General features: G+C 49.1%; 1 protein-coding gene across 1 annotated transcript in view; it reads right to left on the reverse strand.

The window, feature by feature from the left end:
* EFCAB6 (EF-hand calcium binding domain 6) overlaps positions 1-27,210 on the reverse strand; it is a 217,357-nt gene that overhangs the window by 12,334 nt on the left and 177,813 nt on the right. The window contains exon 25 of the mRNA XM_008702910.2: positions 6,120-6,347. Coding sequence (XP_008701132.2) covers positions 6,120-6,347 — 228 coding nt within the window. The remainder of the gene's footprint in view (positions 1-6,119; positions 6,348-27,210) is intronic.

The raw sequence follows: 27,210 nt of genomic DNA on the forward strand, positions 1-27,210 counted from the left end.
GAGACAGGAAATGTTCCAGGCCCCGAGTAGGGAAACAGGTTTAGTTTGGGACAATATTCTTGATTACTGTTTTTTTTTTAAATAACTTTTTATTATATTGTTAGTCACCATACAGTACATCCCTAGTCTTTGATGTAAAGTTCCATGATTCATTACTTGCGTATAACACCCAGTGCACCATGCAATACGTGCCCTCCTTAATACTCATCACCAGCCTATCCCATTCCCCCACCCCCCTCCCCTCTGAAGCCCTCAGTTTGTTTCCCAGAGTCCATAGTCTCTCATGGTTCATTCCCCCTTCTTTTTACCCCCCTTCTTCTTCCCTTTCTTCTCCTACCGATCTTCCTACTACTTATGTTCCATAAATGAGTGAAACCATATGATAATTGTCCTTCTCTGCTTGACTTATTTTGCTTAGCATTATCTCTTCCAGTCCCGTCATGTTGTAGCAAATGTTGAGAAACCGTTCTTTTTGATAGCTGAGTAATATTCCATTGTATATATGGACCACAGCTTCTTAATCCAGTCATCTGTTGAAGGGCATCTTGGCTCCTTCCACAATTTAGCTATTGTGGATAATGCTGCTATGAACATTGGGGTGCATATGTCCCTTCTCTTTACTACGTCTGTATCTTTGGGGTAGATACCCAGTAGTGCAATGGCTGGATCATAGGGTAGCTCAATTTTTAACTTTTTAAGGGACCTCCACACTGTTTTCCAAAGTGGCTGTACCAACTTGCATTCCCACCAACAATGTAGGAGGGATCCCCTTTCTCCACATCCTCCCCAACATTTGTTGTTTCCTGCCTTGTCAATTTTTGCCATTCTAACTGGCGTAAGGTGGTATCTCAGTGTGGTTTTGATTTGAATTTCCCTGATGGCTAATGATTTTGAACATTTTTTCATGTGTCTGTTAGCCATTTGTATGTCTTCATTGGAAAAGTGTCTGTTCATATCTTCTGCCCATTTTTTATTTGTTTCTTGTGTATTGAGTTTGAGAAGTTCTTTGTAGATCTTGGATACAGTCTTTTATTTGTAGTATCATTTGCAAATATCTTCTCCCATTCCATGGGCTGCCTCTTAGTTTTTTTGACTGTTTCCTTGGCTGTGCAGAAGATTTTTATCTTGATTAAGTCCCACAAGTTCATTTTTTCTTTCGTTTCTCTTGCCTTTGGAGATGTGTCATGAAAAAAGTTGCTGTGGCCTCTTGATTACTCTTTTAAACTTTTTATTTCAAAAGAATTGTAGATTTGCAGGAAGTTGCCAGGATGGCTCTGAGAGGTCCCTGTGTGGAAGCGAGAGATCTTGAGAAAGTGGCCACGTGGTCTCGTAGAGACTTCACCATAACCAAGGGCAGTAACCACCGCCTAACAGGAGGAGGCCCTGCCACCGGTCTCCCTCCGGGAAAGTTCTCCCAAACCCCTGGGACAGATGACCGGCGCTCTTCTCTGCCTTCCCCCCTTGTGCTGAAGCCACCTTTGCAGGCGACGTCCTGCCTGGTCCTGGAGCTCTCTGAAGGTCGTCTGAGATTCATCTTTAAACGCTGAACGTCTCACGAAGGGGCTGGCACACAGCAGGTGCTCTAGACGTATTTGCTCAACTGCCGAAAGTCCTAAGAAACTCACATAAGACTTATCAGACAATGGTAAGACCCTCTAAAAATGAAGAGGGACCGACAGCGCGAGGCCATATTGTAATTCCATTTCTCATGAAGGGCTTTCAGAAAGCAGAAAAACATGTGGCCGCGTAAGAGGACGTGGGCTGCGGAGGGCTCTCCCGCACTCCTGTGTTAGCGACGCTGGGGAGGAAGGAGGACGAAGGCCATGTTATCAAGGGTGAATACAAAGAAGGGTGTGAATGCTTAAGGATGCGGTGAAAACCTGAAGCATAGGAGTGAGGACACTGACAAAACCACTAAGGACAACAGTGGTGTCTCCTGGTCCGGCAGGAGGGGCAGAGATGGACCAACTCCTAATTAAATCTTGTGGTACAAGTGAAAGTCAAGGCAGGACCACGGAAATCCTCTCTGCACCATGAAGGGCAGAATGAACACTGGGGGCAGATGTGGAATTGGGTGGGTGGGAAACGGAAGCCCACACATGGCCCCTCAATCCTGATAGATCATCACACCTCAGCACGCTGATCGGGACTAAAGATGAGGCCCAGGACGGAGGCCGGTGGGGGCTGCGGGGACCGGAGAGGCATCAAGAAGACTGGAAACGGGCACCATGAGAGTGCATTCTGAAATTACAGGCCCGTGAGCTGGGCACGAAACCCAGGCAAAATTCTGGTGGTTTGTGAACGAGTTGAAAGCGAATAAGTTTCCATGTCCTGGTGGCAGATCGTGCACTTGCTGAAATGTCCCCTTCAAATGCAGAGTACTTTCTACCTCTGAACACTTAAACATATCTGACTTTGGGGTCCGCTTCTGTGATGGGGAAAGCTGCCAGAGAACGCTGTTCCTCTCCTGACCACAAGAGAAAGTCAAATATCTACAAAATCAGAACTGTGCTAGAGCCCGTCAGAGAGAGGAGGCTCCAGGGAGCCACGGGGACTGAATGCCACGGAGCCCCCAGTCTCCAAGACAGCCAGACACCCCAGCTCTCATGCCTGGCAGAGCTCGGGAAGAAATCGGCTAAAATGTTCGCAGATTCGTCCAGGACAAGTGCGGACTGGCGCGTGAGCCTGCAATGAGTGGGAGGCCCAGACACGGAAAGCTCCCGCTCGCACGCTCTCCTCCATTGTCTTGAGGCAATGCATAGGACGGGATAGACGTACAAGGCTACTTGCTTCTCCAGAGCCTCCTCTCATGGGCAGTGAAAGCCTGAAGCCGCTGGAGGAGGCGTAGGGGGGGGGAGGAGGAAACAGCAAACCCTTCTGCCTCTAGGGGGAGTAGGACCCCCCTCCCTCAGTGCCCAGCCACAGATGTATGGCCCCAGGGGGTAGGGTGCAAGCAGGCTTGGAGGAGGGGCAGGCCTGGAGGAGGGGCAGCAACGCCTCCAGGGTCTGCATCTATACAAAGCAAGGTCAGAGGTCCGCTACCCCTGCAGAGGAATGGGAAACTCCCCTGCCAGAGAGACAAGGTGGAGTCTGACTGCCACAGAGGGCGCCTTGAGGGGCAGGAACGTGGAAAAGGCACCGCTCCTGAGGCCCAGAGGCACAGGCCCTGCCTAAACCAGGCTGGACCAGGCATGCCAAGATATACCACCACCCTGCATAAGCCTGGCACTGAGTACTAAGCACCAAGAGCAGGGGAGACACCATCCTGTGGCCCAGATGGCTAGGGGCTGCTGGCCGCTGAGACAGAGTAGGAATACTCAGTGGCCACGTGGCACCCCAGGCCCACACCCCACACACAGTGACGCCGCCTCTGCTGGAGGAGTCTGATGCCTGTGCACCGGGCACCCTCAGGGTAAGGCCAGCAATAACAAACGCAAATAAAGCTCAAGGACAAGGGAGCCCAGAGAGGTTGAGTAAATTGTCCAAGGTCACACAGCTGGACAAGTGCAGAAGCAGCATTGAACCCAGGTCCGCCTGCCTGAAGGGCTGTTTGCTCTTTGCCTGCGTGCTTCTCACCTCCTAGAGGTGTCTGTTTAGGAAACACCACATCTGAAATGTTCAGAAATGTTGAATGGTTCCTTTCCCTAACATAGCCACAAATAGAGCCAAGTTCCCACTCAGTTACCAGGACTGATCTAAATTGCCTGACCAGGAGAGGCTCTCTCCGTGGGTCCCTATCTGCTTAAGTCATATCCAAGCAGACCCAGTTCCTATGGCCTTTTATAACATGCGTAGTGCAGAGCCACGGAGACCCATCAGTTTCCGACTCCATCCGCTCGGAAGGTCTCTCTCCTTTTCTGAAAGGTTAATTACACCAAAAGGTTTCAAAAGATGTAGCGTCTGCCCTGCTTGCAGGGCTCTGTAAGTCAAGAAAGCTGACCTCTCAGATTCATGACGGTTGGATTTTTTATTTTTAGGATGAGCTAGTTTTTATAATACAGATAAACCAAGACACGAGATCTCTACTCGGATGCTGGTTAACATGGTTGGAACTGTCCCAGCATCTTTGGGGAACCCTTCTGAGTAATGGCAAGTGAGGTCCAGACACTGTAGAGGTGCCAAATTACCTCTGTGTCTCCCGGTACAGACACTGTACCATCCAACCAAGAAGGTCACGGCGCATGACTCACGCAAGGAGAAAACACATGGATCTCTGTGGCTTTGGCTTCCTGTTTGCCAGCCTATATCCAGAAGCACCCTTCCCAAATAGAGCACAATTTTTGCTAATCATCCCCCAACTTAAACCGTGGTACTTATGCCAGACTTTGATGCCCTCGATGATGCAGACTATATTTGAGATGTGTCTGCGTATTTTTAGAAGGCAGCATTTAAAAATAAGTGCTTGATTTTGCTGGAGAGGTGGGGGGCTTGATGTGCTGGGGATGTGGAAGCTTCTTAGTGGATGATTAAAATCCAGTTCTCCGTTATACGTGCCAGACACGCCAGCATGTCATTAATGTATACTGATAATTAGAGTGAAAGTTTATTCATTTAGATGAAATGAAAAATCTTTATTAGTAAAACCTTTGTTAGTTGGCCCCATAGAATAATAAATGCAACTGGATTAATTTTAAAGGTTTGTATCCATTTATAGTCATGGAGAGAAGTATTTGCAAATAGCGATCTCGCTCAGCTTTGATGATCTATGCGACTGAACTGTTGGGGAAAAGCACTTAAATTCGCTTAGCAAAAATGATCATAATGTTTTAAAAAAGTGGTATTTTAGGAAAGTGAAATCTGATGCTCATATTATTCATTATTAATGAATTCACTCTGTAGGGTGATGAGTTCAAAGGCCTGAGTGGGGCGGGGGTCGGGTGTGATGATCGCCCCTTCCCGTGAATGCTCTTAGTCCTTAATCCTGAAACCTCAGAAAATGAGGCTTCAGGGTGGAGTGACCCAACTTGGGAGCCGAGAGTGACCTTTCCACCCGGGAGCTGCGGGAAGCTTCTTGGGCTGAGCCTGAGCAGAATCAGAGGAAGGAGGGCGGCGGGGCTGCTTTCGGAAGTACTTTGGATTTCCGTTTTCGCCTGAGTTATTCTCTGGGAATAGGGCGCCGACTTGTTTGACAAGTGCAGCGTGCTTGTAGCAGTGCATTTTCTGTTGGGCAGGGAACTCTGCTTCCGCGCTTGGATCCCTGGTGCTCTGTGTCATCTTGGCTGTTTGGCCACTGGGCCGTGGCAGCAGAGAACGTGGATGCTAAACCCGCGACACTATCCATTCACGGGGACTTGCCGCGCACCTACCCTGTGCTGGGTTCTGTTTCGGTGTTTGGGTCACAGTGAGGAGCGAGCCACCCAGGGAACTGCTCCCCAGGCACTAACATTCAGTGTTATTATTGACTGGAGTTAGTAAGCAAGGCAGGCCCTCAGGATGCCATCCTGCCAGGAGGTGCTCCTGGCCTTGGAAGGTCATGGAGGACAAAGAAGCCGGCGCGACAGGCTGTCAGAGCCAAAAAGAGCACCATTCAGTTTTTGAGGAGGGATCTGCTGAGAATCTCTTCTGGGGCCTCTGTGATGGGCAGGAGGGCCTCAGAGAGGGGGGCCTGCATCCAGCCAGTGGGGTGGGCATGTCACCAGCATGCCCACGGTGGCATCCCCAGAGTTTCTGGAAGCACTGGCAACAGAACCAAGGTGAGGCAGGGAGAGGGCGGCGGGGGGGGAGGTGTGTGTGTGGCCGGAGCTCCAGAGCAACTCACAGGCTCTACGTTGCCCCGTTCAGGTGTGGGGAGAGACTGGCTGCCTCTCTGGGTCACACAAGTCCAGGGATTATCCAGGGAAGGAAGAGGGAGCGTGGTCGCTGGAGCCGAGTTTAATTTGATTTTAAAAATAAAAGTGACATTTGCACCCTGATCGAAAAGGTGCAATTCATACTTGTTACACAAACAGAAGGCTCCTGTGAGTCTTCAGTAAGATTGAAAACAAAACAATAACAACAACAACAACAACAACACACACCCCCCAAAACCTTCAAGTATTTTCAAAATAGAGATCAGCCCTAAACTCTGGCCTGATGCTCATACACACTGGTTAGGACGATGAACCAAATACATCTCTTACTTGCTCATCGGTCAGAATTTGGACGTGGCGGGAACAAATGGCCCTGAATTCATCCCTGGAGGCGGTGTTCGTTTTCATGGTGTCGAAGTTCTCAAACTCCTGAGCAATCGCACGGTAATGGGAGCCCACTGCCCTGTGGAGCCGAGCCAGCAGCTCCTGGTTTGCCGTTCCCTTGGGAGACGTGGGCGGCGGGCCTTTGGGCATTTTCTCAGCCCACTCGGCAGCAGTCTGGGGGGGAAAAAAAAAGGAAAATTGATCCATATAATAAATAATAAATCATCTCGTGGCTCTGGGCCCACTGCCCATGGCAGGGCTTGGGGGAGCCCCAGCTTGGTGAGCAAAAGTGCCACCCAGACGTGGGTGTCAGACAGGATCCAACCAGAGGTTCAGACTTGGCTGAAGAGAAGCCTGGGCTTCCTGGCTACGGACAGGGAGCCACAGTCAGGGCCACCGTGTGGGGGATATGTGGAGCTGGTCCCGGGGAGGGCAGGCCTTTATTCTCATCCATTCACTCATTCGGTCTGTCCTTTGGTTCACTTCACAAACACACAGCGAATGTCTGCTCTGAGGTAAGGGAGTGAACATGTATCCAGACCGCTTTAGTTCTGGACATCAGGGTAGTGGATTTATACTCAACAGCGTTAGAATTGGCAAGGCAGTTTGTGATGGCCCTCACTACACGATGTTGCAGCACCCCTGCTGGCTAAGTGTTCCCTTAAGCCCAAAACTTCAAGGCCCATGGGGATCTAATCCTGGCAAGCGCAGAATCTGCGGGGTTGGAGGCTGAGCGGGGCAGTGGAGTAGGCCCTCGGAGCCCTGGCATTCTGAACCTCTCCCCGGGCAGTCAGGGAGCCGAGGTCAGGGCCTTGTGGTGCTGTCCATGGTGCCTGGGAGCCTGCAGGAGGGCGAGCCACAGCCTGGGCTCAGGGGCCGCTTTCTGGAGGAGGAAGAACGGGCTGTGGGGAAAGTGGGGGAGGAGAAGGACCTTCTTACTTGATGTGCAGGCTATGTGCTGGTGAGAGGACCAGGCAGGGTGAGCAGGGAGGAGCCTGGGGAGGACCGCAGCCCACATTCCACACATGCTGATGACCACCATGGTGGACNACCAGTGGGACAGCAGGAATAGCAGACAAGGAGGTTACTTAGTGATCACCAGCTGATGCTAAGATGACAAGGGTCTCTGTGTTCACCCTGGGGCCAGTGAGGAGGACAGACTTAGCTTGCAATGAAGCCAGACTTGGGAGACTGGGGCTCAAAGGGCAGCTGCATCCTGAGCCTTTTCCAAGGGACAGGGCTCAGGGGGAGTGGGCAGGCCCAGGGAAGCAGCCCTGACACCCACCTATTTGCTGCAAGCAGAAAAAGGTCCCCCAAACCAGACCTGTGGTTGCTGCCTCAGCGGTTCAGCTTCTGAAGTCTGAGGAAGGGGTAAGGCTGTGGGATGGGAGGGGACGCCGGGCTTTGTGGGAACGCGCGGGTGATGATGCATGAGAGCTGCCTCCCGACCAGGGTGAATTCTGAAATCTGCCGCATTTCCTCCATCAAAACCTGTCATGACTGTAGTTGTGACTTCTCTCATGATGCAATGCTGTGCTAAGACCTTTACAAGATTTTCACGTTTGATCCAAGCTAGTATTAAAATCTGGTCATGTCTGATGAAAAAAATGCCCCACATCACTTGTCATTAGGGAAATACAAATCAAAACCATGAGATACCACCTTATACAAGTCATAATAGCTAAAATTAACAAGACAGGCAACAACAAGTGTTGGCGAGGTTGTGGAGAAAGCGGAACCCTCGTGCACTCTTGGTGGGAATGCAAGCTGGTGCAGCCACTCTAGAAAACAGTATGGAGGTTCCTCAAGACGTTAAAAATAGAGCTACCCTCCGACCCAGTGATTGCACTACTAGATATTTACCCCAAGGATACAAATGAATTGATCCAAAGGGGCACCTGCACCCCAATGTTCATAGCAGCAATGTCCACAATAGCCAAACTGTAGAAGGAGCTGAGATGTCCATCGACAGATAAATTGATAAAGAAGATGTGGTCCATATATACAATGGAATATTACTCAGCCATCAGAAAGAACGAATACTTACCATTTATATTCACGTGGATGGAACTGGAGGGTATGCTGAGTGAATAAGTCAATCAGAGAAAGACAATTATCATATGGTTTCACTCATACGTGGAATATAAGAAACAGTGCAAAGGATCCTAGGGGAAGGGAGAGGAAACTGAATGGGAAGAAATCAGAGAGGGAGACAAACCATAAGAGACTCTCGACTCTGGGGAACAAACTGAGGGTTGCTGGTGGGGAGGTGGGTGGGGGAATGGGGTAACTGAGTGATGGGCATTAAGGAGGGCACTTGATGTGATGAGCACTGGGTGTTATATGCAACTGATAAATTACTGCACACTACATCTGAGACTAATGATGTACTATATGTTGGCTAATTGAATTTAAGTTAAAAAAAAATCTTTGTCATGTCTCATTTTCAACAATTCCACAGCAATATATGTACTCTGTGTTACTATCCTTCAGGACAGAGCATGTGTTACTTTATGAAGTTGCATCAAACACAGGATGCTCCTGGAAATACCCTCAAAGCCGTGATCCCACACACTCGGACCACAGCCTGTCTCATCTTCAACCACCAAAAGGTCAACAGAAGCTTTTAAATACATCCACTTGGAGCCATTCAAAGCAAGTGAATGCCTTTCTTTTCCCGTTCTAGAAAATGAAACTGACCTTACTGGCAGATGCGATACATTGCCAAACAGTTACAGCTCACCTCCCATAGCTAAGCACATGGCTGTTTCCCCAAACATTCCAAGGGATGTTGGCGTTCAGAGAGCAAAGGAGCCTCCTCTGGAAGGAGAGTCACTCTCAAAGTCCGTCCTGACACTTGGCGCTCCTTTGTGCCCTGAGAAGGATAGGCCCCCAGGGGACACAGCTGGGAAGAACACAGGTGGACAAGTCTAGCACGGGAAGGTGGGAGGTCCGGGTCTGAGGCTAGACTCTGCCTCTGATACGTTGTGTGGCCCCATGCAAGCCGCTAGCCCCCTTTCCCCTTGGTTTCCTCATCTATCCAGGAGGAATAAGGAAGGGCTGACGTGAGACGGTATACGTAAGCGCTCTTTGAAAGTTTTAAAACACAAAACAAATTGGAAATCCTCTCATTCTACCAACAGATATGGAAGAATTCTCACGACTTTGATTATGCAACCCTGGGTTAATATGGTTTCAACTCCAGAGGAAATTGAATCATTTTTAAGCAAAATAGAGATTATTAAATTTAACTTGAGTATTAGAAAGGCCTGAATAGGACCTAGAAATGGAAAAGGCTGTTAAAAGATCTATCATCTATTATTAAAAAGGTGCCAAACCTAGCTGATTTTAAGGGCAAGCTGTATCTCACTTTAAAGCAATAAATAATTTTTACATTAGTCAAATTATTCCAGAACACAGAAAGGAATATATACTTTTCCAACTCATTATATATATTTCCCTAATACCAAAATGTGATAAGCACTTCAAATAAAAAATATAAACCAACCTAATTTATGGACACTAATGTGAAGACAGTAACATATTTTTAAAAAGACCATTAGGAATATATAGAACCATTATTTTATTTTATTTTTTAAAGATTTTATTTATTCATTTGACAGAGAGAGAGACAGCCAGCGAGAGAGGGAACACAGCAGGGGGAGTGGGAGAGGAAGAAGCAGGCTCCCAGCGGAGGAGCCTGATGTGGGGCTCGATCCCAGGACTCCGGGATCACGCCCTGAGCCGAAGGCAGACGCTTAACGACTGAGCCACCCAGGCGCCCCAGAACCATTATTTTTAAATCAAAAATCGACTAGGGTTTACTCCAAGTATAAGAATCCTTCAAGAATTAGCAGACCTTTCAGTTCCTTACATTAGGTCACGTACTGAGAGATGGCAAAAAGGCATTTAACAAAATCCAGCAGCGATTCCTGATAGAAATGTTGTACGCTCGAATACAATAGCTACGCCACATAGAAATAAAAAGAAGATCCTTACGTAATACTCTTTCCCTAAATGAGAGTATTAGCCAGTCACCGTCTGCAAGCATATCAAATGGGTAACATAGTAAAGCATTAAAGTCTGAAACAAGATAGGCACACTCAACTGTCAGTTCTACTATTCACATTTTTAGAGGCTCCAGCTTTCGAAATAAGACAAGAAGATGAAATAAACTGTATGATGTGAAAAACGAGATTCAGCATTATTTGTGGATGTGACTCTACAGCTAGAAATTCTCAAGACAGTGAGGAAAGTGGCTGGAATAAAGCCAAAAATACAAAACAGCAATATCATTTTTTGGGTGGTAATTATAACTCATTAGAAATTGCATTGTGGGGGCGCCTGGGTGGCTCAGTCGTTAAGTGTCTGCCTTCAGCTCAGGTCATGATCCCAGCGTTCTGGGATCGAGCCCCGCATTGGGCTCCTTACTCAGAGGGAAGCCTGCTTCTCTCTCTCCCACTCCCCCTGCTTGTGTTCCCTCTCTGTCAAATAAATAAGATAAATAAAATCCAAAAAAAAAAAAAAAAGAATTTGTATCATGAAAACACTGGTGACAAGCTCTTGAATACTTTGGGATAAATTTCATATGAAAGCTTAAGACCTACACAGAGACAGCTGTGCACCTTCTACGGAGTGGCTGTCAAAGCAAGGCTGGAATACAGAGCGACGTGTACTATGATCCCAGATGTGAAGACTCCATTTCGAAAGATCTCAAATTATAAAATTAATAAAATTAATAAAATCTTAATAAAATATCAATGGATATTTGGGAGAACCATCAGACATACGGACATTAAAGTTGCTATGGAGAAATAAATATAGGAGAATTGCCATGAAATTCTTGGGAAAGCCTAGTGATGAAGTTTTTGACTGCCAGATAACAACATGCTATAAACGTGATATAACCAGAGGCGTGCGGCTTGGTCTAGAAACATGCAAGAAAGTCAGTGGTCACTTGCTTACGTTGTTAGTGGGTGAGAAAAGGCTTCTAACTGTGGCCGAGCCACAGCACCACTGAAATAGCAGGGAACAGTGTGGTTGACTCCAAGACAGCTTTGGGTTGGAGGGACCTCGTAAGCAAGAAAGAATATCCAAGTTTCAAAGAGGAAAGTTCTTTCTCCTCCCCTAACTCATCAGCTTCAAACCACGGTCCTCCAAGGTCTCGACCTCGGCAAATGGGGACTGTCCTTCCAGTAACTTAGGCCTGGAGTCACCCGTGAAATATCTACCACCACTTCCAAACCATCCACAGATCCCAGTGGCTCTGCTTTCACAGTGTGTATCTGGAAGCTGACCGCCCCATCCTCACCTGGTCCAGGCCACCATTGTCCCTTACACCGAGTACAGCAACTGTCTCTCAGCGTCCACATGCGGTCATTTTCCTCCGAGGATGATGTTTTTAAACACACACACACACACACACACACACACACATCAATATTCACACATAACATTCTGTTTCCTCTGGAGGGATAAGCAAGGGCAGAACCATAATCACAGAGCCACAGTCATTTTCCCTGAGGATGATGTCTTACAGTGCAAGTCAGGATCAGCAAACCTCTCAAAAGGCTTCACAGATTGCCCAGAATAACAGGCAGAGCTTCACGATGGCCCTCCCCAACACCCCCCCAACACTCTCGACCTCACTTTGTGACTCTCTTCATTGCTCACTCTGCTCAGAGCCACCAAGCCTCCTGCTTTCGCTTCAAACACACCAAGTGCCTTTCTGCCTCAGGGCCTTTGCACTTGCTGTTCTCACATATCCTTCAGGGTTTTTAGAGCATGCCTGAGCCACATTCCACATTCCCTCCCTTTCCCTTGTCCTTGCTTGTGTTCTGTAGTGCTTCTCACTCTCTGATCCCTTATATGCTTACTCCTTAACTGTCTTCCTTACCCTAACAGAAGATAAACCTCATGAAGGCAAGGACTCTAGTCTTCTGTTCACTGCTGAATTCCCAAGTGGTTAGCACAGGCCTGGTACACGGTGGGGTCTTCGTATTTGTTCAAAGAAAGAGTGAATAAACAATGCATCCATACAATGGAAAAATATCACAACCAATAAAATGAATGAAGTGGCAGGATTCTTGGATCCTTGGATCTGGGCAGCAGTCCTGGATCTATGTTAAAAAGCTCTGAACTTGTCAAAATGCGAAGAAATGGAAATGAAAATAAGATTCGATTTTTTCTTCAAACTGGCAAATTTCTGATTGAAGATATCATTGCTGGAATAGATGGAATAACATATCCGAAGCCATAAAAAGTTCCTATCCTTTGACTTAGCACCTCTCCTTCTAGGACTCTCCTTCAGGAAACTAGGTGAGCTCACGGAATTACGATCATTACAGGATTATTTACAAAATTAATAAGATCTTACAAAATTGGCAACAGTTTGGATGTCTGACAGCACAGAAACAGTTAAAAAGATATATTTCTTTTTAAAAGATTTTATTTATGTATTTGAGAGAGAGAGAGCGAGAGAGCGTGTGCGCCAGTGGGAAGAGGAGCAGGAGAGGGACAGAGAATCTCAAGCAGACTCCATGCTGAGTATGGAGCCCAACGCAGGGCTCGATCTCATGACCTTGAGGTCATAACCTGAGCCAAAATCAAGAGTCAGGCATTTAACCAACTGAGCCACCCAGGTGCCCCAAGATACGATATTTCTATAGGATGGATTATAATGCAGCCATTTAGAATCTTTCAAGGACTAATTTAATAGTGTGATAAGATGTTTGTGATGTACTAAGTGAAAAAGGATCCATAAAATAGTCCAAATGACTGTGCACGTGTGCACACGCACACGCCCATGCACAAACACACGTGAGTATTAACACTGGTGTCCTGGGTGGAGAGGGAAGGGAAGTAGAGTCAGGAGGATGACTGGAGCTCTCAAGCTGGGAGAGTCAGGGGTCCTGAGGTCCGGGGTTTGGGACCGTCTGGTTGTGAGTGACGATGAGGACAGACTGGCCGGGGAGCCCTGCTCAGTGGGACAGCCTGGCTGTGAGTCGGACCCCTGTTCTCCACCTGTGCATGGATCTGAGTAACACCTGAATCCCAGAGCCCCGAGGGGCAGGTGAGCACCTGTGGGCACACGTGGTATGCACTGCCCTTGTGGAGAATGAACACTCAATGCACGCCCGCGAGTACTGTCCCGAGTCTTTCACAAACGCTTGTGGGTTATCTGCCACGTGCCGGTACTCTTTTAGACACTGGGGAAGCAGAGGTAAGAAGTAACCCTTAAATAAGGTCTCTCCCCAGGTGGAGCCTCCAGTGGGGGGAGGGAGATTCTAAGCGGGTTGTGTGCTCTTAGAAGGGGGCACCGTGCTGTGGACACAACTGGCCTCCCCGAGGAGGAGACGACTGAGCTGGGAGGCAAAGGAAGGGTGGGTGTAAGTCAGCTGAAAACCCGGAGCCCGAGGCCATGTCCTTACTCAGCAAGGTGGGGAGGTGGAGGAGCGCTGGAAGTCAGGAAAGCCACAAAAGCCGGGGCCTGCAAAGTCAGCTCTTCCCACAGGCCCTGAGCTGCAGACCAGGGCCCCCCCACTTTCTCCCAGGCCAGGAGGGCGGGAGGCAAGGGGACACACACAGGCACTTGCCAAGGAGAACAGAAGCAGCACCATTTCCTGTTCACGCACATGAGAGCGCGGGGGGAATAAAACTTCTCACGAAGGGGGTTTTGCTGCCAGTTAGAAATATTCTTTGGCCGCCTGCAAAAATAATTACTGTGCTTTCACTGCAGAAAACTTAGAAAGGACAAGAACGCTGCAAAGAATAAACAGAGATCACGGATCACGCCACTCCCAGCGGCACCACGGTCATCGCCTCGGTGACCAGGAGGCACTCCTGATCTGCAGGTCCCCAGAGCCCTCGACGGGGCCGCCCTGCTCCGCACACCGCCCAGAGCACCCCCACCCCCAGCCCGGCTGCGGAAGGGCAGAGCCTCCTGGCTCTTTCATCAGGGCACGTAGGAGCGGAATCTGTCAGGCGCCCCGATTCTGGTTCTCATCCTGCTTTTGAACAAAGCCGCTCAGCCACCGCCAGCCTCGCTCTGAGGGACTGAAGACGCCAGGGAAGAACAGATGGCTCTTGGTCTGGCGCTTTTGTGTCCCTGGCACGTCTCACGTGATCATTATATCTGAATGGGGAAAAAATAGTGCTTTTTCTATAACTAGAAGGAATGTTTCTCCTAATCAGAAAGGACACCACTATCTTCCGATGTAAATGTCACTTTCCGAAACTAACTAGGCTTTCCATAAAAGGCACCTTCAGGATAGGAATGATAGCTGGGACACCGAGAACCACAGGGGAGGGATCAGGCGCCGGGCGCCCACCTTCGTCCACACCGTCGTCTGGAACAGGAGCCGTGGGGCCTGCACCTCCGTGCTCCTGCCTGCGGCCTCTCAGCCAACACCTGTATGCACACCTGGCTGTTCCGGGTACTTAAAAGAAAAAAATCTTAAACACCATAGGTCTGACCCGGCTAGAGAATTACTTCTGTTTTGAAGGAATTTTCTCTCATTTGCTCAAGGGCATTTACGGAGCCTTGCTTTACCAAACTACTGTCCCTCTTGATGTTTCAGGGAAATAGGGAACAGCGCTGCCAAGAAGAAAATTCCTGGTCCCCTTTGTGACTTTATAATGTTGGCAAAATAAATAAAAGAAACCATGTCCCAATATGGGAAGTATATAATCATCCAAGAGTCTGTGAATAACATGGAGTGCTTTTCAGTTTCAAACGTATCCGTAGATCTCATTTAGTAAAAGCAAGTCACCTGTGGTTCTAAATCCTGCCATTGCATGGAATCACCCAAGAGGCTGCTGTGGTGGGTGGGAGTTGGAGGGAGGCAGCCTGGGTGGGTGGGGGTCAGAGGGAGGAGGTCTGGGGTGAGGGTCAGAGGGAGGCAGCCTGGGTGGGGTGAGAGTCAGAGGGAGGCAGCCTGGGTGGGGTGGGGGTCAGAGGGAGGCAGACTGGGTGGCTGGGGGTCAGAGGGAGGAGATTTGGGGTGGAGGGGTGGTCAGAGAGAAGCAAGCACTGGCCTGTGCAGAATTCACCTGGAGCCCATGCCTTTGGGGTGGGCTCCTCTCCCTTCTGCAGCCTGAGGTCTTTGCCACTGTCTTTGGCTCTGACTGGGGTTTCTCCCAGTGCACACAGCTGCTGGCTGAAGAGCTGGGGAGAGCCCTGTAGGCACAGGGCTGGGATTCCCAGACCATGTCGCATCTTCCCAGCTTGGGCCAGACCTACCATCTCTAGGTGCCTCACGCCAGCACGAGAAGAAGGGGCCTGCCTGCCGGGCTGCTGCGGGAGCACGGCTAGAGGCAGTGGCCCCGTGATTCCAAGTTCACTGGCCTGGACAGAGCACAGGGGCCAGGGGCCACACTGGTCAGGCCAAGGGTGCTGGGCCTGGAGGGCAAGGACAGTCTCCCATCAACCGAGGGCTTTGGGGTTGGCCAGAGCTGAATGGAGCTGAGCTCTGCCTTTTTCTTGTGATCTTGAGCAAGACATCACACCCCTCTCTGCCTCATTTCCCTCCCAGGGATAAAACAGGGGTAAAAACAAAACCAGCTCAAAGGGCAGGCCTGGGATTTCCACAAAATGACACTGCGCAGTGCTTGGCCCCATGCCTGGCATACGTGGGCTGCCATTCTTGCTGCTGCTGCTCCCGGGGGCTGTGAATCCAGATTTTTCTGCCCGAGTCTGACAGACCTGGGTTTGAGTCCCAGCTCCCGGTTAACACCGTTTCTATCGTGAGTCATCACAGAGGCATTCTGGGACATGCTATTGCCTATAGGTCAAGCCACCTGCCAGTGTAGTGGCAGCCAGGTCTGAGATGTGGTCATGTACCCCAGGAGCCTGGGCAAGAGCCCAAGAACACCGTGGACATTCCACAGAGCCCTGGTCTCCTGACCAGCCGCCCCAGGCTCCGATTCAGGGTGGCTGAGCCAGAGCCCTGCTCCAGGTTCCTCTGGCTGTGGCTTCAAGCAAGTCACTTCATTTCTCTGGGCGTAGGTTCTCCGTTTGTAAGGTAGTGATAGCCACAGCAGTGGAAGAGAACTGCCCCGCAAGAATCATCCAGGAGAAGGCAGACACAATCAGGGAGCACAGTATCCATTTCAGGCACTGTACCAACCCGTCTGAGGTAAAGATGAATGAGCCTGTCTCTGCTGCAGGAAACTCACATTCGAGGTGGTGGGGGATGTGCCAAGTGAGAAGCTTGCTGACCTAACCCACACCTAACCAAACCAAGGGCAGAGAGGGAGGGAGCAGCACGTGACGGGAGTTACGCCGACAGCAAGAACCAGCTGCAGGCAGGGCATGCTCCAGAAGGGTTAACTGAACCTGGAAGTTTGTTAGCTCACATGCTGACTATTGTACTCTTCTTCCAACAGCTCGAAAAGGGAATGATTCCAGAAAAGAACCTTCTAGCATCCTGTCTAGTTATGTTCAGCCATAACCGTGGCTGACTTATGAAATCAGTTTGCCACCAAGTCATATCCCGAACAACTTTTCTAGGAAAAGTTATAAAAAGGATAATAGGAAGAGAGAACACAATAGGGAAGAGGTGGATTGAAGTGTCAAAAATTCCAGTAGAGCTGGAAACAGAGGTACGCGTACATTGTTTCCTGTGGAATACTGCGTTCAAGGCCGGTCTCCTCCACTCTCTCTGTGTCCACACCCTTTGCCGTGTGACTTTGGGGTTCCTCGCACTGAAGAAGCTGGGGATATGGCTTTGGATTCAGCCACGTGACTTGTTTTGGGCAACATAAGTTTAGCAAGTACAATGTGACCCAAGAATATAAAAAACACTCGCGTGAGTGGGCAAGCCCTCCTGTGCTGGGGGCGCTGCCTTGAGAAGAACAGGCCCCAGGCACAGCACGGGTCTGAGGAGGAGCTGAGAACACGTGGAGCAGAGATGTCCCACTCAAGCCACCTGAGCTGGGCCAGCCTGGATCAGCCACCCTACAGATGCAAAGACCAGTAGATGCTCATTGTCACGGAGGTTTGGTGGTGGTTTGTTACCTGGCGACAGCTGACCAATGCAGCTCTGAATGTCTTGTTAGTGAGAAATAAAAAGGGGTGCGCTCAGAGTACAGAGAAAGAAAGGAAGCTGTTTGGCAAAGATGGTTTTCTGGCTGTTGGTGTTCACTGACGGTGGGCACGTTGCTCAGGAACTTTGTGACCCTCCTCCTGTGAGTGGTCAAGGTGGCAGTCACGTGGCTGTGAACACGAGGACACGCAACGTGGTTTAGCAAGTCCGTTCCAGCTGTCAGACTAGAAACACGTTGGTGTATTCATTCAACTATTATGAAGGATAAAATTAGCTAATCAGATTGCATGATTTTCCCACCAAGTTTTGTTCTGAATACTTGGGGGGAGATTATATAGTTTTTCTATAATTCCTTACAGGAGAAAAAAAAAATCCTAAAACTTCACACAGAGTAAGAGCACAGCAGGTAGCAAAACTCCTAATTAGAAATACCCACTAAAGAATTCCTCCACTTCCTTTTAAAGAACAGTATAATTACTTCTAAGAATTGAAAAATTGCTTCATTTGATCAAATATTTTGATTAGCAAAGAAATTAATTGTACTGTATCTCCATTTGTATTTACAGTGAATAAATGAATGTTAAAAATAACAACAGCAGCAAAACTGCCTGTCAAAAAACAAAAAAAAAGGATAGAACATAAAAAATCCAGACGAAAATGAAGTGGTAGCTCTGTGTGCAAGCGTGCTGCTACAGACCTTTACCGCCAGACCGAGAGCCCCCAGACCGAGAGCCCCCCCGCCGACGGCGCACTCTCATCTATCAGGAGCTCTCGAGATCTGCACGATTAGGGGATTGGTGCCTATAACCCAGTGCACTGTTGGCAGAAGCAGGGGAGTGATGCTAGGATTCCAGGCGTAATCCAGGTTTCCCGGTGGCATGACCACTGCCTCGAACTGAGATCTCTTACCACGCAAGAATTCTTGCTGGGCAATGAACAACGGTCAGCCCAAAGATCCTTCCTTTGGGAAGGCTATAACCAAGACGAGCTTCTAGTCAGCAGGGCTGGGCTACTCTCCTGCAAGCAGACAATGGAGCTCAAGACGATCTGACAGCAAAGCTATGCTCTTCCCACTCCATCATGACTCCAGCACCTACCCCATGCACGAGAATCCAAACACCTACCAATAATAAGGAGGTGACAACTCATACATATGACAAGGGCATACCTACTGTGTATCAGGCACTGGCCCAGACACAGGGAACAGAGCAGTGGATGCAGACGGACCCCCTGCCCTGGAGGAGCTGAAGCTTTTGGAGATGCCTAAGCAAGTAAGCAGGGAGGTGAGACCTTCCGTGGGCCTGCCTCCCAGAGCCCTTCCCCCTCTGGCTTCACCCTACCATCCCTGCCCTCTCCCCTCACCTCAAGTCATGCTAGTCATGCCCACAGGGCGGGGCTTTCCCCACCTGGGTCCCTGCACACATGGGTCCCCACACCCAGGAAGCCCCATCTCCAACATCCAGACTTAGCGTAAGCTCGTCGAAACTGTTTGCGCCCCTCTTTGCCCTGATAATGCAGAGTAAATCCTCTGCGTCCCCTGGTTCCAAGCTCACTTCCATCCTACAGCTCTACATTCACAAAGGATCTATTCGGATGCCTTTGCAAACGCCCCATTCACAAACCCTTCGGTGGTAGCGTGAAATTGCCATAAAATGCAGAGAGATAAAGCAAACATTTGAACCACCCCTTTGACCCTTTAATGATTCAATAAACTCATGGCTGAAGTCATTTATGAAACTATTAAAATAAATTCTTCCACTCAAATAAATTCCACACCATATAATCACATCATTACTAAACATTAAACATTAAACATTAAACACGCACTCACTGAAGTAGGAGAGAATAAAAAAATAAATAATGGATGCAAACATTTCGGGTTTGCTCTGTTCGGAACCACGTGAAGCTCTTCCTGCATGAACGCACTCAATCCAAGTAACAGCCCCGCGGAGTGGATGTGAGGACGGCTCCCATCGGCCAGGCAGGACTCTGAGCACTCGGGCCTGCTGGCTCTGCGCTTCTAGGCGTGTAACCCCTCTGTACCTCAGTTTGCTCAACCACAGAAAGCGGGTAATGATGGAACCCACACCTTCAAAGGCTGTTAGGAGGCTGGCCGAGTTAACGTACAGCACAGTACGCAGGGGCTTAGACCAGTGCCTGGCTCCGGCATGTGCGCATATCACGACGGGGGGGGGTGCTGGGGGGGTTGGGGAGTTGGGGGGTGTGTGACTTGCTTCTTCCTCTTAATCTCTCAGCATCAACCATCCAAATTCAGGCCGATAACAAGGCAAGAGATGGAATGTTCTGGTTTGCAGGCCAGTGGTCACAGCCATTTCTGCAGAAACAATAGTCACTTCCAGGGAACTAAGTATCTGTCTTCCCACCTGCCCGGCCCCCAGGGCGGGCCCAGTGCCTGGCACACATTCTTTTTTTTTTTTTTAATTAGGTTACGTTAGTCACCGTACAGTACATCATTAGTTTTTGATGTAGTGCTCCATGATTCATTGTTCCTGGCACACGTTCTTATCTGCATTTGCTGAATGTTGCATTGAAGATTCTTCCGATGGAATGGGACATCTACAGCCGGAACATGAATAGCTCACCAGCAGGTCAGACACCAAGGCACGGGACGATAACCAAGATACTAGCGCCATCTGTATTTTGGATTTTCTCTGCAAGAATTATTTGGGACAATGGCTTCTTGGGTTGACTCCTGGCACCCTGATATGGTCGTGACCTTGTACAATCAATGGTACAGCTCAACTCTGGTCCTTAATTGACCCCAAAATTGCAATTTAATTAGCCTGTCGTGACTCTGGAAGGACAAATGAACGGGGCCTGCCTGCACTGGCCGGGCCGCAGTCCGTTTACTTGGAACATGTAGGTAGCATCCCACTGGGGCTAGGAATCAAGAAAGGATGCCAACTCAGATTGGAGAGGGCATGTTTGTGGAAGTGTTTTTGAGAATGCCAGAGTGAGTGACAGACACAGGCTGGAGCATCGGAGGAGCTGGGACAAAGAGGTGGACGAGAGCCAGTCCCTGCCCCCCAGGCGCTCGGGATGTTTGGATTTGAGAAAAATTCACTCATTCAGATTCATAGTAACTACTAGAAATTCAGTTTGGGTGTGCTTTCTTCCAAACCTTGCTGACTGGACACGATCACTTCATTATCTGCCTGACACAGTTGTGTTTGAAAAGGGGTCCGTCAGATGGAGAAGGGGGGGCAATGTGCTCCCCCCACCCAGGTGGAAGCCAGCCAGCTGTGGCCCCTTCACGTTTCTGCCAGGGGCATCAGAAACCAGGCCATACTCCCTTTGGTGGCCGCCCCATCCTGCTTCTAGCGGCGTCCTACGTGGCGGCTGCTAGGGCAGTGGGCCCCCAGCCCCTACTCCTGCCCAGGAGGCAGCTCCAGACCCAGGCGCCCCCCAGGAGGCGCAGGCGGAAGAGCTAGAACAGACGTGAATCTGGGGGAGTTTTTAACCTTGGAAGAATGACTCTGCATATGCTAAGGGGTAGTCAAGTACAGCGGGCTGTACACCTAATTCTTCATCTCCCGGGACAATGTTATTTGCGTTCTGTGGCTTTTATCACTCCAGTTGGCTCTAAGTGGGCTGTCCACATTAGTGCAAATACTGGGTCAGCGCTAGGACTGGTGCAGACACGAATGCTCAGAGGAAAGAGACACTTGCTTGTGCCAAGGTACCAGCGTTCTCCACCAGTAGGGCAGCCGGCTCCCCAAACTCAAAGGCTCAGACAGGCGAGGTGGATGGCTTCTGTCTGCCTGGTTCCCATGAGGTGCCCCCGATATTCAAGGCTATGGGTGATAATATTCCTCTTCCTTCAGCTGAGATACAGTGAGGCCAAGAGCCCCTCTCCCTGGCCTGTCACCAAGGCCACCCCAAGTGTCTGAGTCGGCCTGAGCTGCCCCTCACAACCTGCCACAGCCTCAGTGATCTCCAGGACAACAGGGAGTAAATGTTGGTTGGTAAGCAGAGAGTGAGTAAAATGTAGGGGAAACATTTAAAAATCACTGACATTATATCAAGAGGACTTAGCCTTTCTTGCCATCAGGAGCAAGAATAAGTAACAGTAATGATATATCTTAATAATTTAGTTAATTCATCCCTAATAATCTTAGAGCTCTTTCCTGTAAAGGGAACACCCTCATTCTTTATCCATTCATTAAAAATACATGGACACCATTATATTTACAATAAAAAAAAGATAAATCGAAGTAACGCTGCTGGCAACTAACATCAATAGAACGTTCATAGAAGATTACAAACATTTTGATGTGCTTTACGGTTCCTTCTGTGGTTAAAAACTACAATCTTAAATTCTCTCTTGGAAACACCGTCTTCAGATTATTTAACATCTCACCGAGTGACTTTAAAGACCATATATTATAAACACAAAGATCTCATTGGCTCTCCGTGCGCTACGATGTGACAAAATAATTATTCTGCCTTAAATACGGATGCGTTTTGTTAAAAAATTCCATTATTTCCATAGTAATAAAGGAGAGAGATTTTAGATGGGTTTCTAGGATGTCTTTTAAAAATTCTGTTTCTCCTCTGAGCGGTATTTTCATATTCACGGAAGATACCGAAAGTGCACTTTAGGACTTAAAAGAAATGTTAAGCAGGAACGATTTTCTAAAAACAAGGTGATCCGCTATATTTTGCACATAGCATTCTGAATGTAAAATCTTTTTTCCCAGAAGTGAAAAAGAGGTATTTGCTGAGGATGGAAATTCAGATAATGTTTTCACCCGGTTTGGAGGCATCTTATGAAGAAGGAACCAACGCTGTCATTCAGGACTTGTCTTTTGTCTTCGTGTTCGCCAAGTCACAGGGGAGGATTTTGGTTTCAATACTCTGTTCCCCTTCTTTTACGACACCTAGGTTCATGCTTCTCGTCTGGGGTGTGATGGTTTGGCAGGAGCGGGGAGGCAAATTCCTTACTCCCGTCTGCAAAGACAGGTCCCCTTTCTTCCTCCAGCTCACAAGCCTCGGGGGCCACAGGAAATCCCGAGCGTGGCTCTCCAAGCCAAGTGTGGGTCACGAGAATGACGTCACAGAGACTGAGCCCGGGCTGGGGTGTGTTGATCTGCGCTGGCCCCAGGCCCGTGACCCGCACTCCAGGCCGCGCTTAATGGAGCGGCAAAAGGAGCAAGGAGGGGGCCACGCGCCACGGAGGAGCCGCATGCCAGGATCTGAAATTAACCCTAACCCTAACCTGTTCTGAGAAGCCCTCAGATGATTCTCACGTGTCATGTGTGACAGGCATATGAGACAGGAGATCAACAGACGTTTTGGAGGACAGATTTAGCAGGGTAGCCAAGATAAGAAACGGCTTACGAGTAGGTGTAAAATTGTCATCTCTACTCTCTGTCTACTTTCAATCTACTCAAGGCCTTACAAAACGTGTTAACTACAATTCCAGTTGTTCCTTTCCCAAGAACGGATTGGGTTTGGTGAGGGATTATTCACGGTGAACCTCCTTTGCAGGGAGCAGTGCCGGCTGTCTTAATTACATTTTGGTGATCTCCTTTTAATTACTTGCCTCCCATGCGTCCCCTAGAGGGAAAGGATCACTGGTATCATATTTAATGAGCTTGAGGAGGATGCGTTAACTATTCCTATTATTTGTTAAATTTTTTCCTTCTATTAAAAACACCAGCCCAGGATTAAACTTCAGAAATCATCACAATGAAAGGCTCAGCTCTCCCACACTCTCCTCCCCATTCCAGCCACCTCGGCCAAGCTAACTCACATCCTTGCTCAGAAGTCTCAATGATCGCAAAGGGACTGAACTCTGGAGCAACGAACAAAGGGCAGGGATGGTGGTCTGTCCCTGCCACCACCTCCCCAGCCATCTGCAGATAAACAGGAAGAAGGCAAACCCCCACATGGCCTGTCCTGACTCAAACCGCCTCTGGTTGCCCCACATGGAGGCCCCACACCTCTTGCCTTCATGCTTTCAGCCTAGAAATCCCTCAATCTGCCTGTCCTCCTGGCCAGCGCACCTGTGCCCAAGTATAGGCTTCTCAACAAAGCCCGGGGGGCAGTCCCAGCAGTGCCACGGGTGGCCCCAGCCCCAGCCTCTTCCCGCCCAGCACGCTCGCTCCTGTCCCTAAGCACCTTTCCCATTGTCACTCACATTGCAATTAATCTGAAAACCTCCCCACAAGAATGCTCAGCAAAGTGTTTCCACTGGTGAAGGAGAGCCCATGCAGGAGATCAGGAGATGTCAGGGAAGCAAGTTAGCAACACTGGAAACTCTACCCTCGGTCCGGTCACTGCAGAGTGGGCCGAGATGCTCAGGATGACCCTTGAGGGAGGATGGCCGTGACCATGCTGAGGCCGGAGCCCTGCCTCCTTGGTCAGCGGGCCGGCTGGCCTCTGGACCCCAGGCCGCGGTGAGGACTCCAGGTGGTCAGGCACTAAGCCGCTAGAAGGGTTTGGGCACATACTTCGAAGGGCTCACTAGAGGCACGCCAGCAGCATGAGAAGGCCAGACACTGGAGCCACCTGCAGGGCCAAGGCTAGGGGATTGGCTCCATCCATTAGCACAACCCTGTCCCAGCAGACCCCTTCCTCCCTCTTTCCTCCTTCTAGAAGCCACAAAGCCGGGGCCATTCCTGACTCTCCTTTCCTCATGTAGCATGGAGCAGCAAAGCCTGTCTGTTTCACTTTCCAAATGTATCTACAACGGAGCCACGCCAGCAGCAGTCCTCCGCAGGGCTGTGAGCTGCCTCCCTGCCCTGGCGCTTGGCCCCACGGTCTCTGAGCCATATGGCCGCCACCGTGACTTTTCTAAAGTGTAAGTCAGGTCAAAACGCTCCTCCAGCCCTTGCTTCTGTATATTTCTCAGAGTCCAAGGCAATACAGTCTTTGCCATATCCAAGCGACAAGGCCACCTGCCCCAGCCCTCCCTGATCGCATTTCCTTCTCTCAGGCCCAGGCAGCCACACCTCGAGCTGCTGAGACACCCTCCTGCCGAGTCCTTGGACTAGCTGTGCCCCCTGAACGCCATCCCCTGGAGGTCACCTGCTCCCTCCCTTACCTCCTCTGGCTCTTGGTCCCAGGCTTTTCAGATACGCCTTCCTTCTGTCCTGCTTTATTTCTCTCGGCAGCATGTCGTGGAATCTGACATAGGATACATTTCTCATTTCTTGCCTCCCCCCTCCGTAGAACGCAAGCGTCTGGAAGGCAGGGACCATGTCAATTTGGTTCACAGCTGACCCAGCACCAGCTCAGTGCCGGCACACAGTGGGCCCACAGGAAACGCTGGTGGATGGAGGAGTGGGTGAACCCACACAAAGGGACGGCACACACCAAAGGCAATCCACGTTCTAGAGAACAATCAGTGAAGTGGAAGATGCCAATAACAGCACGGTAAGTGAAAGAGCGGGCTCCGGAGGAAACCCTGCGGTGGAACCTGGACGGGAAGCGGGGAAGCCTCACCTCTCCTACCCACCGGCATGTGAACAATGCCCAGGAGGCTTGTTTAGGAAATCGAAGGGTGACCCAGGTAAGAAGGTGCCACTCTGGAAAACAGTATGGAGGCTCCTCCAAAAGTTGAAAATAGAGCTGCCCTACCACCCAGCCATTGCACTACTAGGTATCTACCCCAAAGATAAAAACACAGTGATCCGAAGGGGCACCTGTCCCCCCGTGTTTATAGCAGCAATGTCCACAATAGCCCGACTGTGGAAAGAGCCCAGATGTCCACTGACGGATGGCTGGATAAAGAAGATGTCGTATCTATATACAAAGGAACACCACTCAGCTGTCAGAAAGGATGAAATCTTGCCATTTGCAATGACGTGGACGGATCTAGAGGGTATTGTGCTAAGCGAAATAAGTCAATCAGAGAAAGACAATTATCATATGATCTTACCCATATGTGGAATTTAAGAAACAAAATAGAGGATCATAGGGGAAGGGAGGGAAAGAATAAGATGAAATCAGAGAGGGAGACAAACCATAAGAGACTCTAAACCATAGGAAACAAACTGAGGGTTGCTGGAGGGGAGGGGGTGGGGGGATGGGGTAACTGGGGGATGGGCATTAAGGAGGGCATGTGATGTAATGAGTACTGGGTGTTTTATGCCACTGATGAATCACTGAACTCTACCTCTGAAACTAATAATACATTGTATGTTAATGAACTGAATTTAAATAAAAATTTTTTAAGAAAGAAGGTATGCAGCAGTAACAAGGTACAGTGACTGCTTTCCGGGGGGCAGAGCTGGGGGTCGAAGAGTTGATCCAGTGATCTCTCCTTTTAATGCTCTCGCCACTGTTTAATTTCCTCTCTGTGGGGCATATATTACTTTGATACAAATACAAAATGATTGTTAAAAAAAGTCTTTTAAGACTTGAGAAAATCCCCAAAACCCCCCAAATCAGCAGCATATACGCTCTGTCCTTGACCCCACCCCCAAAAGATAACGTGTCTAGAAAACAGGATCAGAAGTAAATAAACCAGAATGTTAACAGTGGTTGTCCCTGGGGGTGACTTTTATTCTCTCCTTCAAAATTACTGGAATATTCCAAATCATGTAAAATGGACATAAGTGACTTCTACACATATTAGCTTAAACCGCAAGAAATTGTCAGTAGTCAATCATTTATGGATCTAAAAATGGTGATTTCATATGATTCAACCCAATAGAAAAAATTATTTTAAAAAATACGGGGCTGTTTTCAAGATCAATAAAAGTTTTTTTTTTTTTAAAGATTTTTTATTTATTTATTTGACAGAGATAGAGACAGCCAGCGAGAGAGGGAACACAAGCAGGGGGAGTGGGAGAGGAAGAAGCAGGCTCATAGCAGAGGAGCCTGATGTGGGGCTCGATCCCATAACGCCGGGATCACGCCCTGAGCCGAAGGCAGGCGCTTAACCGCTGTGCCACCCAGGCGCCCCAAGATCAATAAAAGTATTATTCCCATCTCTCAACTTCAGCTATTTTATTTCTTTGGATTCTCTTCTTTAGGAAAGAATTTAAAATGCGGCTATAGATTCACATGTGGGGTGTTCACGGCAGGGTAATGACAATGGCGAGTCGATGGAATGCTATGCAGACCTTTGAACCCACATTTGGAAGACCTTCCCGTGACGTGGTGCAATTTAGTATGAAGGAGAAAAAAGCAAGATCCATGGTTATGTAGCCGGTGTTACGCCTACTTGTAAAAGAACACGATCTACTTGCACACCGTGCCCACGGCAGCGCTATTCACAACAGCCAGAACGGGGAAGCCACGCCAGCATCCGGTGACAGACGAATGGATAAGCAAAACATGGTATGTCCCTACCATGGACTAGTGTTCAGACTTAGAAAGGAAGGAAATTCAGACACACGCTACAACATGCGTGACCCTTGAGGGCATGAGGCTGAGTGAAACAGACCAGTCACAGAGATAAACACTGTGTGATTTCACTTATACGAGCAGTCAAAATCACAGAGACAGAAAGCACAACAGTGGTCACCAGGGGCTGGTGCGGAGGGGTTACAGGGAGTTGATGAGTGTCTAATGGGTCCAGTTTCCGTTTGGCAAGATGAAGAGAGTTCTGGAAGAGGATGGTGTTGGTGGTTGCACAGCAGTGGGAATGGATCCTAACAGCACTGAACTGTGCACTTAAACATGATTAAGATGGTGAATTTTATGTGGAGAGTATTTTGCCACAGTAAAAGAATTGGGGAGAAATGCATTAAAAAGGGAGAATAAAAGACGTCCAAGGCAGTGTGGCACATCGAAAGGTCAGCTCTGGAGCTGACGCTGCCTGGTGTCCACTGTTGGGGGAGGAGGCCATGCGCAAGCCTGACTTCCAGAGCCTGTCCGTGTCCCCGGGACCTTTCCCACCGGGTGAGCCAGGGTGGGGGGGCGGGAGAGGGACCAGCGCATGCACAGCGGGGGCTATTCTTGCTAGCAAGCACCATCTTGGGGTTTAGAGCCCTGTTTGTTCTTTTTTTTTTTTTTTT

The sequence above is a fragment of the Ursus maritimus genome, unplaced genomic scaffold, assembly GCF_017311325.1.
Source record: "Ursus maritimus isolate PB19 unplaced genomic scaffold, ASM1731132v1 scaffold_21, whole genome shotgun sequence".
NCBI classification, from domain to species: Eukaryota; Metazoa; Chordata; class Mammalia; order Carnivora; family Ursidae; genus Ursus; species Ursus maritimus.